The following is a 14,392-nucleotide window of genomic DNA, read 5'->3' as shown; positions in this document are numbered from 1 at the left end:
CCTATGAAATGTGGTACGTGGAACAAATACAGCAAAATCCACTGTGCAATTTCAAGTGTTCACCACTCATTAAAAGATAACAACTTGATGAGCAAACAAGAGTTGGGTGTGTTTGGTCCCCAAGGGTGGTAAAGACATTCTGACGAAGTAAGTATGTAAACAGCTTATTAACACAGAGCTTTCCAGACTTAGAGTAACAATGAACTGATAAATTCTGAAAACAGTGTTGCTAATTTGGCAACGTCAATTAAAAAAGCCCATTTCATGATTACAATCATAGAATCTCTATTCCATACTTCTTCCTATTAAAATTCAGCCTTTTCAAATCTAGAACAAAACTGCAGACTTCTAACTTCCTTGAAAAACTGCTGTGCCTGTGGAAAATGCATTGCATGCACTCAAATATTTCTCATTTTAATTTCATTGAGTATGCTATATTCTATAAATTGCAATGACTAATGTAACCGCCCTGATTCTGAGTATCATAAGAAGCCCAAAGAGAACATTCTAATCTTCAAAGGCAAGGGCAGGATATTCAAGCCTCAATGAAGTTGGGCACAGAGGAGGGCTGGTTCCTTGGTTCCATTCCATTACCGTGTCAGTTCGCGGAGGTAGGAGGGGGAAGCACTAGGGCTAGTCACTGTCAAGCAATAGCATTGGGAGCCTATCTACAATCCTTCACTGGACAGCAAACCTGTTCTCTGGCCACTAATTCATGGGATGCTTCTGACCCTCATTTGGATCTGATAGCAGGGGCCTGAAGCTCACAGGGTAAATCCTGTTCTGAAACACAAAAATAAAGTTACACAGAGAAACAACTAAGTACTCAAATATTTTCCACAATTTCAACAACTGAAACTAAAACAAAAATCACATGTATCATTCAGTGAATGGCGCAATTTGATTTTGCTGCACTGGTATTCACAGAATATCATTTTAATTTTGCCTAAACTCAAACAGCTCCCATAAGTGAAAACTCTCTTTAGTTTGCTGGTCAATTACTTGTTCAGATGCAGTTGACACTGAACATATAAACATATTCAGGCTGTTTTTGATTTCTACAATACAGTTTTGCATGTGGCACAGCAAGGGCTTAAATTATAGCACTTCAAGGCCACGAGGAAGTGGATTCTGTGTTAGATACATTTTGAAGCCAAAAATGCACTCTGCCTTTAATTCGAGCATAAGGCATTAGGAATAGGCTTCCGTCTGAATGCTAAGAAGTGGGGGGAGTGGGAAACTTTTCCTCATTAGGTGGCTAATGGCTAATACTGACTAAAAAGAGCCTGGAACTGTGACACTGATCAGCTGTTCCTCAGCCCCTCACAGCACAAATCATGAAGACCACAAACCAGAATCATATTGCTGTCTATATAACAAGGTGGAAGTAAAAGAACTGAAATAAGAAACTAGAGTTTGCCAGTCCAAGAACCTGGCCTGAGCAGCATTTCTATTTAGTCTCATCAGACAACAAAATAGACAGAATCTTTATTGAAATGTCTGGAAAATGGCTGATTCCAGTATGACAATGCATGAGAGAGGTCACATAGACCAAGAAGGATATTTGTACATGATCGCATTCCAATCCAAATATCCCCTTCTTCCCAACAAACAACAAAACAAAATAAACAATGCTCATGCACTAGTTGTGACCGCGAGTTACCTAATTTATTCAATATTTCAATATGAACGGTTTTCATATATCAGCAGTTTGTTACTTTTATCAGCCTCAGCAAATGCATAGTCTAAGTTGTGGTGTTCTCTTCACGGTATGGTATGCATGTTGTAGGCTGCCATTCTATTGATTTTGCCATTATAAGGTTATTGTTCCATTTCAGTTATTGGGTTTCTGTAAACTTCTGAGTCTAATGGTTACCTGTGGACTGTACAGTATAGCAGTCTTTGTACTGAACTACTCTCTATTCCTTTAGTAGGTGTGTTTCTCCATTCGAGGACTGCCTTATGTACGTTGTGTGGGATTTGCTTGATTCCTTTGACGATCTTCATTGCCACTTCAGACTTTCCAATTGATAGGGACACTGAGGAGATGGTTTATGGTGTTTAATTCCCAAACCATTCATGAAGTGATTGGATTCTTCATTTGTGAATTGAGGGCGATTGTCAAAACATCATAATGTCTGATTTACGCTTTTAGGCATCTGCTAATCTCAGCGGGATTTACTGAGGTCAGCCAGTCCACAAGTAACCCGAATAGAAGTCTATGGTAACAACACAATAAGTTCTGCAACTATCTATCCTATCAGGGATATCATGTGTTGTCAGTGGTTCTGAATTGTGCTTAGCTTGGGTCTCATTACAAGCCCTGCTCTGGCTGATAAGGTTTTTTTTTACCCTTTTGTTCATGTTTAACCAGCAGAACACATCTTTTGCCTGCCTTAGACTTAACCTGGATTCCTTGGCAGTTTGCATGGATATGCTTTAGCATCTCTCCTCCAGGATAATGACTACTCATTCAGGATAATGACTATTTTGTTTATATAATATGCCATCATGGGTTGCTAATTTATCTATGTACACCCAATATACTGTTATAGTATCAGGTATGTTCCCAATCCTTTAGGACCATCCTTTCAGAATTACTTCTTGCAACACTTGGAGAGTTGCAACCGTTTGGGTAGTTTGCTTAATTTCAGCAAGGCACTTGTCTATTATAATGAATGTCCCTGTTGTGTTGGTGACTTCCACAGCTGACAAGCTTCACATTGGATCTGGAAGATTTCACATTCTGGCACAGTATTCTCCACTTTCTGAAACTGGGAGAGGTGTTCTGAGCAGCATGTCAGTGCAGCACAACTGCTTCCTTTCCTTTTAATGCTATCTCTTTGAAGACTGTTTGGAGCAAATAGTAACCATTTGAGGAAAATACTGAAGTGGTTTGTGATTGGACTCATCTGTCACTTTGTCTCCAAGTAGGTATTGATGAAAATGTTTACAAAGATAATGGCCAGGCACTCTTTTTAGATTTAAACATAATGTCACTTCATTTGTGTTAATGCCCTAGAAATGTAACCAGTTGGCCTTGTTGCTCCAAGCTTCTCCAAGTCTTGGTTCATTGGCATCACACAGCAGGGTGACTTCATTAATTTCATAGTATTCCAGCCTTGGCATGGCTATCATTAGTTGCTTGATTGCAGTGAATGCTGGTTCTCATTGCATGCCCTAATAACACAGCTTATTTGGAAAGTAGTTGGCAAATCCAAAAGTTCAGTTTTACATCTGTGGTTGTTGCATTGCTGTTTCAACTCTCAGCTTTCGAAATCCAGGTGAAGATCTTTTGTTTCAGTACATGACCTATATATTTAACTTTGGGCATCTTTAATTGTTATATTTTCTTGTACATCTTCAGGCTCAGCTGATGAGTTCTGTCTTGTATTCACAATAAATTTTTACTGGAGTCAGAAATGACTTCTTGCATTTTATCTCCACTTCCACTAGCAGGAAGATCCAGGAAGATCACTATTTTATATTGTTTACATTGATATTTCTTGTTACAATACAAATCGGCTGACTGGCATTTATGATGGCGGGGACCACAGACGGAGGCTAAAATGGATCATGCCAATGTCAGATCCAGCTGAAGGTCAGTTAGCCTTACCTATCCACATGCTGGGCTAGCCCATTATTTAGGATTGTGATATTTGCAGAACCTTCTCCTCTAGTGAGTTGTTTAATTTTCCAGGAGCACTGAATGTGGTAGGATTGCAAACGTCAGAATTGAACTTTGTTATGTGGTTGCTTAATTTTACCTGTCACACTCTGCTTCTGCTGTTTGGCATGCAAGTTATCCTGTGTGGTAGCATCACCAAGTTATCCTGTGTGGTAGCCTCACCAAGTTATCCTGTGTGGTAGCATCACCAAGTTATCCTGTGTGGTAGCCTCACCAAGTTATCCTGTGTGGTAGCATCACCAAGTTATCCTGTGTGGTAGCATCACCAAGTTATCCTGTGTGGTAGCATCACCAAGTTATCCTGTGTGGTAGCATCACCAAGTTATCCTGTGTGGTAGCATCACCAAGTTGGCACTTCATGTCCTGGTTATGTCAGCTGCTGCTCTTGGTATGCCCATCTATTCTACCAGAGACAGTCCATCCAGCTTGGTTGTAATGGTAGATGGGGGATATACTGGAACTTGAGGTTATAGATTGTAGTTGAATACAATTCTGTTGCTGATGGTGACCCACAGTGCCTCCAAGATGCCAAATTGGGAACTGTTAGATTAATTTGAAATCAATTCCATTTTGCACATCAGTGTTACATGTAACAATGGAGGTTATCCTCAATGTGACTGCGGAGCTTCAGCTCTAGAAGGAATGTGCATTGGTCACACATGCCAACACTGTCACACAGATGACTTTGCCACAGTTAGATTGGTGAGGTCAAGTGGAATTTATTCTCTTACTGATTTCCAAATCACCTGCCATAGATAGTCTAACAGCTTTCTTCTTTAACTGGCCCAACGTGGTCAATAGTGGTGCTGCCGAGCCACACTTGGTAATAAGGGAGAACTCCACCAAGAGGTAATAGTGTGCCCCAGTTACCCTTAATGCTTCATCCATGTGGTGTTCATACGTCAGGAGCAACAATGCTCTTTTCATCTTGTATTTTTTTAAAATTATGGACTGAAATGAGAAACAACTATTTTAAAAGCAGTGTTTTGAAAAGATGGCTGTATGATTTGAAAGCAAATAACTTACCACTCTTGGCAAGCATTGGAAATAGCTGTTTGAACAAGCAGCAATTGAAGTGCTTGCAGATAAAAGGAGCCAAGGTGTTTCTGTAAGCAGATGCAGCTCTGGTTGGCAACAAGAGGTTGATTGATCTATGGACTATTGGCCATTTATTAATGACAAGGGTGGAGTAATTAGTTGTCAGGTAACTGAACAGCTTGAGGATAGAAATAAGTTGCAGAAAAAGGTTTTGATCTCCACCAGCTTAGAAGCAGTCTCTCCTTTCTCTCCAGTCAAAACTCTCTTTCAGCCTGAAGAAAAACAGTTAGAACATACATAGAGCTTTATAGCACAGTACAGGCCTTTCTGCCCTCACTGTTGTGCCAACCTGTGGAACCAATCTGATGCCCATCTATCCTACACTATTCCATTCTCGTCCATATGTTTATCCAATGACTACTTAAATGCCCTTAAGATTGGTGAGTCTATTACTTTTGCAGGCAGCACGTTCCACGCCCCTGAGTAAAGAAAGAACCTCTGACATCTGTCCTATTCTATCACCCCTCAATTTAAAGCTATGACCCCTCATACTTGCCATCACTATCAGAGGAAAAAGGGTCTTACTGTCCATCCTATCTAACCCTCTGATTATCTTGTATGTCTCAATCACCTCTCAACCCCCTCGCTAACTAAAACAGTCTCGAGTCCCTTAGCCTTTCCTCATAAAACCTTCCCTCCCATACAACATCCTAGTAAATCTCCTCCGAACCCTTTCCAACGCTTCCACATCCTTCCTATAATGCGGTGACCAGAACTGTACTCAATACTCCAAGTGTGGCCGCACCAGAGTTTTGTACACCTGCAACATGACCATCATGGCTCTAAATGCCTTTACCAATAAAAGCTAACACACCATATGCCTTCTTAACAACCCTATCAACCTGGTGGCAATTTTCAGGGATCTATGTACATGGACACCAAGATCTCGCTGCTCATCTACACAGCCAAGTACTCTGCGTTCCTGTTAGTCCTTCCAAAGTGAATCACCTCACACTTTTCTGCATTAAGTTCCATTTGCCCCTTCTCAGCCCAATTTTGCAGCTGATCTATGTCACTCTGTAACCTGCAACATCCTCCGGCACTATCCACAACTCCATCAACCTTACTGTCATCCACAAATTTACTAGCTCATCTTCCTACGCCCTCATCTAGGTCATTTATAAAAATGACAAACAGCAGTGGCTCCACTTGCCGTACACCACGAGCAACTGAACTCCAGGATGAACATTTCCCATCAACCATCACCCTCTGTCTTCTTTCAGCTGCCAACTTATGATCCAAACCGCTAAAATCACTCTCAATCCCTCTGCATTTTGTACAATAACCTACTGTGGGTAAGTTATTCCTTCCTTTAGAATTGCAGTAATCTATAAACTTTAATTGATAAATCAGAGATATTTTAAGAGTCAAACAGTAACCCTGTGCCTACTGGAAACCAGTGGAAGCATTTGGAAAAGGGAAACCAGGAAGAAACTTTCTGATCAGCAAGAATTAACTCTCAAGAATTTGTGGACAAATATTACTGATCTATTCTTCCAGTTTTTCCCTCTTGTCCTCATTTATGCTTGCCTTAATGTCTAAAATTAATGTTGAGGGCTTGCAGGTCAACTCCCATCTGATTATATGTCTCTGTTGCCACCTCTGGTACATCTGTCCTACCAGTGAGACTGAACATACCCAGGAATCATGATACAAACATTCAAATTATGCTCTAGGAAAAGGAATAGATGCATGAATTCCAAGGCTTGGGAATAGATCAATTGGACCTTCGAGCTAGTTCCACCATTCAGTTAGTTCAAGGCTATTTTGGTTTCTCCACATTCATGCCTAACACCAGTAACCGCTCACCTCCATGCCCCCCTTACTTTTCAAGAATCTATTTACCACTTCCTTAAAAATATTCAAAGACTCGGCTTTTGTTTCCTCTTCAGGAAGGCACCTACAAAAGAAAATTTCCTCTTAAATGTATAACCCTTTTTTTTTAAACAATGTCCCTGATTTCTAGTTTCTCCCACAAGAGGTAACATCATTTTCAGATCCACCTCAAGACCCCCGAGGATCACACATGCTTCGATCAAGTTGCACTCTATTCTTCTATACCCTAAATAGATACACACATGATCTGTCTAACCTGTCCTCATAAGACAATCCACCCATTCCAGGTATGAGTTGAGTAACTCTTCTCTAAACTGCTTTCAATGTATTTACATCCTTCCTTAAATGAAGAGAAAAATATTTAGCGACACTCCAGATGTGTCCTGTATAACTGAGACACAACCTCCATTTTTTTTGTATTCAATTACCCTTGTAATAAACAACATTCTGGTAGCTTTCCAGATTACTTGTTATCTGCATTCTAACTCTTTGCAATTCCTGCACTAACACACCCAGGTCTCTCATCTTTTAGACAATGCTTTTCTATTTATTCATCCTGCCAAAATTTGACATTTTCCCTTATCATACTCCATTTGGCAGATCTTTGTCCGCTCACTCAATCAATCTAAATCGCTTCGGTGCCTCTGTACGTCCCCTTTGCAACTACTTTCCTGATGGGCAGCAGATGTATGGGAACTATACTAAGTTCGCTTTCAAGTCACAGACACCATCCAGACTTGCAACTATGTTGCTATTCCTTCAATATCACTTGATCAAAGTCCTGGAACTCCATTGTCAGTAGCATTGTGCACGTCCCTACACCTTACTGACTGTAATGGCTAAAGGTGATAGCTCACCACCACCTCCTACTGGGCAAATAGGGAAGGGGAGTAAATGCTGGCCCAGCCAGCAACACCCACAACCTACGAATAAAGAAAACAAATGGTTGCATAGTCATGTTTTGTTCCCCACAAACTTCAGGTGTCTGCTGTGAATGTGTTGAGTTTATTTTTGTTGTATCTGTATTACAAGTTCTGCTACAATGCAAGCTGTTTTCTTCCATACTGACAGCACGTTGTAGTACACAAAACTGCAAACACCTTTATAGTGGAAAGTATAAAAAAAGAGATTGAATACTTCATTAAATAGTACTTCAAAAACTTCAGCTGCTATTAAGAATTTTCCTTTCCAGATTAATTTAATATTTCAACAATGGTTTTATTGTCTCACTTCTGTAATTTCTGTATAGAATAGTATTGTATGAATTTGGGTTAACAGTAAAATGAGGCAAATTTATTCAGGCAGAAACAACTGTAACCCTGCTATAAATTTATCTCACAGTTACAATTATTCATTTTTTTTTAAATAAGAAGGAAGTCTAGCTTTATTAATCAGTCTGCATTGCCTGCCATGACCCTAAATTTAAGCAACGTGGCAAATGAACCAAGATTAGTACCTCTAAATTATTTTAAGATAATTATACAGAATTCAGTGAACATGTCACAGCTTTTCATTCTAAAGAGATCATTGTGTAATATTAAGCAGCTCAAAGAAAATACCATTCAGTTGTATTTCTATGAAAATTTCTTTTACAATCCTGATTCAATTAGAAATAAACTTCTTATTACTTAACATGCATAGAATGCAATAACACATTTCAAATTGACAGTTTCAAAAAAAGCCAGTCAATTTACCAGCAAATACTCATTACCATATATACTGTCACATCAAAGCCAGGTGCCTGTTGTGACGACAGATAGTGTAATTAAATAAATAACTTTTTAAAAAAATATCACTTTAATGGCCTTTGTCCAAAACATTCATGTGTCTACTTTCTTTTCAAATGTTAAGATGACTTTTCATGTGGAGCTACACATCTCCTGTCTTTATTTTGTAGATTTTCAGTGTTTCTATTTTCCTCCACACTCTCACTTATTTTGTAATACATTTATTTCCAAAGTTACAAAAATATCCATATGACCAACAAACCAAACACAACTCCATTCTCCCATCGCATGAGAAATCAAGCCAAACAGCAAAGCAACAACACAAAGCATCATTACAACGCAACTTAACATCCAAATAAAGCCAAAGCACAGTGACAACAGCCAATCTGAAAAAATATTCTTTCCCTTCCCCCCTCCATACTAACCAAAGTTTACACCAAGTACTGAACAAGCTTAAACAATACTGATAGTCCTGTTGTCCTGACGCTAGGTAGCAGGGAATGTCCCAATGGCATAATTAGCAAGATTTCTTGAATTCTTATGCATATATAGTTAGCTCTGTGAGGAGTTCCTTCAGCATGCTTTACAACTAATCAAATCTGAATTTCTACACATTTAAGTCATGAAAGGCAATCACTCACTCATTTTTAAAGAAATAAAAATGTTTCCACACTGATCGTGCTGAAGATTTCAATGCTAATTATGCAATGGGCAGGACCACATTTAACAATATAGACTTACCGATTTCTGCTTCTGTTTAGCTATAGAAGCATTGAGAAAAACAAGAATAACAGAGCATGCATGTTATTGGCTTTTCACAGGACACGAACAAATACAAGACTTATTCAGTGACATACTGCTGGCTAGCACGTGCAACAGACTGCAGTTTAGGAAGTATGGTTACCTTCTTAAAAAAGGGCATTCTTTTCTCTTTAGACTGGGGAGACGTTAGACTGTTTACACTGGCTATAGGGGAGCGGTGATTTGCTGGGGAGTCATTGTCTTCTGCATCTAAGCCACTGGCATCTAAATCAAATGCTACATAGGCAGATAGGTCCAGGGCACCAGGTCGAGGGAAAGGAAGGAAAACAGGAGTTGAATGAATGGGAATAATTTAAAAAAAGTAGAATCACATATAAAGTAAAGTAATGGCAATGCACAAACTATAAATAAAAGGAACTCAAAGACAACATATCTATTTGTGCCAAATGTAAAACAAGAGACAAACATTGAGTTATGCCATAAATACTAGGAACTTTAATCTGTGAAATAAAAGTAAATAAATTCTCTGCAGAAAAATAAGATTCACTGAATCATAACAACAGTTAACTCACTTGAATGTTCAGTTGCAATCTATAAACATAAACTCAATTGGCAAGTTTATTAAAAGTCACAAGATTTAAATGTGAAATAATCTATGAGACTTCTATCACCACCCAATACCTCTGTCTGTTTATGTTGGATTCAGATAAAGATTGTTCAGTTTCCATAAATATTTTCCTGCAACAACTACACCACTGGTTTTCATGGATAATGATGAACCTCATTCACCAACACAAAAATCACCATGATCAATAATACAAAGAGAAGATGCAGGCTGGAGATAAGATTGTGGCACAACATTTACTGGATATGGTTGGGGTCTTGCTCATTGGCTGGACAGCCAGCAGTGTCCTGTGCTCGTACAGGTCCCTTAATGGAACACGAATCCGACAAACAGCCTCAGGTTTCACACACAGCGAGGCCCCTGACCATTATTGGTTGAAAACAATAGAAGCAGGACAAGTTAATCAAGTTTAGTATTTTTTAATTTAATTGCCTGCTTTGGTGTCCAGTTGACAGTGGGGCAGGAAATCCTTTCACAAGCTTTAATTAGGGTGGAGGCAGGAAGACGGTGGGGCCTTGAACACTCCTTCACCACGTTGAATGCATGGGGGAGGATAGCAAATTGACATTTTATTTCCAGTATATGTTCATAAATAATGATGTTAATCTGTAAATCTATTAATTTTGGATATCACTTTTGTTTAAATGATGTATTAAATGTAATAAAAACAGAAAGAAATGAAGAAACTGAGCAGATCTGACAACATCTGTGGAAAGAGAAACTGAGTTAACATTTCAAGTGTAATGACTCTTTGCCAGAAATAGAGAGGGCTGGAAAATGATGGTTTTTGCATTGGTGGAAAAGTGGCAGAAACAGCAAGTAGAACAGATGGTGAAGATTCCCAGGGTAAGACATTTGACTTGTTATTATGCTGTTGTGTTTCTCTCCCCTCAAGGCCTCAATTCGTGGTCAAAAAGTGTAGTGCTGAAAAAGCACAGCTGGTCAGGCAGCATCCGAAGTGCAGGAGAGTCAACGTTTCGAGCATCAGGAATTCCTAATGAAGAGCTTATGGTCGAAACATCGACTCCCCTGCTCCTTGGATGCTGCCTGATCAGCTGTGCTTTTCCAGCACCACACTTTTTAACTCTGATCTCCAGCATCTGCAGTCCTCACTTTCTCCCACCTCAGTTCATGAGTTAAATATCCTTCTAGGGCACTGCCAGCCCAGGCAATCATGGCTCTTTAACAGACAGGGTCTTAAGCTCTGTCAGGCTTCCTGAGGGAAGATTCAGGTCTACAGACTGTCAGTCAAAAGCCCAATTCATTTTTTTTCTTTGTAATTAAACATAAGGCGATATATCATGAAGTAGTGGGAAGACTTTAAGGAGCACTTGCAGAGAAATTGTTCTAACCATGCTTCATTGCCATCTGTTCACACTCAGCTGAAAATCTATTTCTTATTACCACACACAGTTACAATTTAATCTTCAAGAAATAATGTCAAACCAAGTGGTTGTATATCTGTGCATCCAATTACCAAACTCCTCTGACACCCTGCTCATATTTCCATTTCAGGATGCAGGCGTCAAACGGATACAAATAATTCAGATGCATGATTTTACTGCTCTTCGGATGCTGCCTGAACTGCTGTGCCCTTCCAGCACCACTAATCCAGAATCTGGTTTCCAGCACCTGCAGTCATTGTTTTTACCTAGTCCTACACTTAGCAATTCTCAGGCTCTCCATGTTTAATAGGGATACTAATACTATTGTTGATCAAATTCATATTTCGAACAGTGGTCTAAACAGTAATTGTAAAATATAATGATCCTCCAGAGATGTAATGCTAATACACTCAAAACTATTTCTCTTTCACCCAGTTAAAATCAGGCCCTAAAAATGATTGCATTCAATGCAACTGCCAATGCCAATAGAGCTAAGTGTTGGGTGGGGATTATCCACTTGACAAAGGAAAAGGTGGTGGGAAGGGCAAAAAAACCCTGTAAGTCGACTCAGAAATGGAGTTCTGGATGGGAAGGCCCACTGCCAACTTTCCTGAATTGCCAGCAATTAAAGCGCTTTCAGGTCTAATCACGCCTCAGCATCTCCACATCGGACAAGAAATGGCCAGCTTTTGCAAATGATAAAAAAAAGTGTGCATGCTCTCACCATGTAGCAGATTCTCTCAGTCGTCACTCATTTCTGCAAGACTGCGGGATTCAACCTAGGAAAGGGGTGTGGTTTCTGAGAACCCCCTGCCCCCTCTTCTTGGCTCTGATCCTCCATTTGGGACTCCAGGCAGCGGTGTCCCATCAGCAGCAAAGACCATGGCAAATTCTGGGAATGTTGGCCATTGACTAGCCGTCAGTTCCAAGCAGGTGGGAATTCCTAGTCAGGCAACATAATTCCAGTAGAAATCCCACCAGCTGCCAATCAGCTGCCTGACCGTTGTTTGTTCCGGTGGAGACTTTCTGAACAAGGTAGTCTGCAGGTTTCGCTCCACTAAACCAAAACAGGAAAACACTTGAATGTGAAGTGGATGTTTTTGATCATCCAGGGCTTCAGGAATCGCTAATTATTTTGACCATGTGCAATGCACCACAGGTGGATGCAGCTAAACTCTTCTGGACCAGTGACTTTCATCAATTCCTCTGCTTTGTTTCATTCTGATAAGCTTATTGGCAAGCCTTAGTTACCTATATCATTCATGAAAGTGAATTAATTACACAAGATGTATTAGAAATGAGAAAGCCCTGAACTACCCGAATTTTTACCCTCTGTGATTCTTAAGTATTTCCAAAATAGAACTTTATGGAAACATTAAGGTACCTTTCCATCATTAGGCCACACCTGGATAATATACAGGTTTGGGCTGACAAATGGCAGGTAACATTCATTACACAGAAGTGCCAGTCAATAGCCATCTCCAACACAAGAGAATCTAATGATTACATCGCAACAGTCAATGATTTTGCCATCATTGAATCTGAATTATCAATATCCTTCTAGCTATCATTAACCATAAACTGAACAGAAGCAGTCAAATAAATACTGTAGCTACAACAGCTGGTCAGAGGCTCAGAATCCTGCAGTGAATAACTTACCTCCTGACTTCCCAAAGTCTGTCCACCATATACAAAGCACAAGGCATAGGAGTGAGGTGCAATATTCACACTTGTCTGGATCAGTGCTGCTTTAGTAACACACAAGATGCTTGACATTATCCCGGATAAAGCTCGACTTCATCCCACTTAACTGGCACCATATCCACAAACATTCACTCCCTCCCCTACCAAAGCTCAGCAGCAGCAGTGTGCACCATTTGCAGGTTACATTGCAACAACTCACTGAGGCTCCTTAAAGTGCACCTTCTAAACATGTTAGCAGTACTATCTAGAAGGACAAAGGAAACAGATACATTGGAAGACCACCAACTGCAAGTTCTCCTTCAAGCCACTCACTACCCTGACTTGGATATATATCACTGTCCTTCAATGGTACTGGGTCCAAATCCTGGACCTCTCTTCCTAACAACATATTGGGTCTACCTGTACCAAAGAGACTGCAGCCTTTCAGGAAGACAGCTGATCAGCACCTTCTCAAGGGCCTAGATTAGAGTGGTGCTGGAAAAGCACAGCAGGCCAGGCAGCATCCAAGGAGCAGGAAAATTGACGTTTCGGGCAAAAGCCCTTTGGGCAACAAGGGATAAGCATAAATACACTATGGTTCCTATGTTTTTAATGTCCATTGTAATTTCAATCATTTGAACACAAGTCAAGGTTAAATAATAAATTGTACTACATTAGCATTCTGAAATTTTTCTAACTTGTCGGAGTTTGTCTCTGTCATTATCATCTCCTCCAAGATGGTCAATTAAGGAGGAAGTACAGTTTGCAAATTACATCTGTTTTGTTGCGGGAAACATGATCAAAAGGAAGCTGTAGCTTTGGTCATCCCAAACATTTATGTGTTTTCATAGATACTGTCTTGTTGCAAGATGCTAAATGCCAGTTTCTACTGCCAAATGGTGCTCAGAGTTATGCAATAACTTTGTGCCAAGCTACTGCAAGAGCAACTCCATGGTGAAGAGTAGAGCAATGCAACAACTGCAAGACCAATTTGTGTAGACATGAGAATTTAGGTAATAATGAGATAATCGTCAGGTGAAGAGAGGGAGCCAGCCACCATCTTGCTGCTTTGGTAATAAATGTCTTTCTGTAGATTTTAGAAATTAATATTGCATTGTTTAACAACCTTTAATTCGCTTTTATGGTATAATTCCATCAGTTTAAAAAGGAAATCATGATTTTAAGCTTGAATATTCAAAAATTGCAGAAGTTTTGGAGGAATGCAGTTGGTTAGTCTCAGAGAAGTTGGAAGTCATCTTGAAGTTAGTGAATTTTAGCTCTCACTGTACTCCCCAGTAAATATCTGAATGGTATTGCTGTTGTCACCTCCAGATGATCTACACACTGAAATTATAGCTCAGAGGTAGCTGATTTTCAGAATGAATGAAGAAATAAAATGAATGCACCAGATGAAGTGTAGACCAGAGTGTGGAGAGAAAACAATATTGATTAAAATAATGCAAAAAACTATTGTAATAACTAAATACTTTGTAAACGGACTCAGGATATGAATAACAAGATTAGCCACAAAAGAAGCATAAAAATCTTGCTAAATGTAATGGTGACACATAACGCGAACATCACCCAA

The 14,392-nt window shown here is 39.6% G+C and overlaps 1 protein-coding gene across 9 annotated transcripts in view; it reads right to left on the bottom strand.

Annotated features, from left to right (window-relative positions):
* Nucleotides 1-14,392, bottom strand: part of LOC122550015 (voltage-dependent L-type calcium channel subunit beta-2-like) — a 330,466-nt gene that overhangs the window by 25,179 nt on the left and 290,895 nt on the right. For 7 of the 9 annotated variants that reach the window (XM_043690396.2, XM_087987371.1, XM_087987367.1 and 4 more), the window contains one exon: nucleotides 9,254-9,387. In XM_043690396.2, the coding sequence (XP_043546331.2) occupies nucleotides 9,254-9,387 (134 nt within the window). Of the gene's footprint in view, nucleotides 1-9,090; nucleotides 9,111-9,253; nucleotides 9,388-14,392 lie in introns of all 9 variants that reach the window. The other 2 variants (XM_043690401.2, XM_043690404.2) reach the window with 1 other exon arrangement.

Source organism: Chiloscyllium plagiosum, unplaced genomic scaffold, assembly GCF_037043375.1.
Source record: "Chiloscyllium plagiosum isolate Xiang-an unplaced genomic scaffold, Cpla_swu_hap1 HiC_scaffold_5, whole genome shotgun sequence".
NCBI lineage: Eukaryota > Metazoa > Chordata > Chondrichthyes > Orectolobiformes > Hemiscylliidae > Chiloscyllium > Chiloscyllium plagiosum.
Note: the sequence above shows the minus strand (reverse complement) of the source record. Positions and strands in the feature narration are given on the sequence as shown.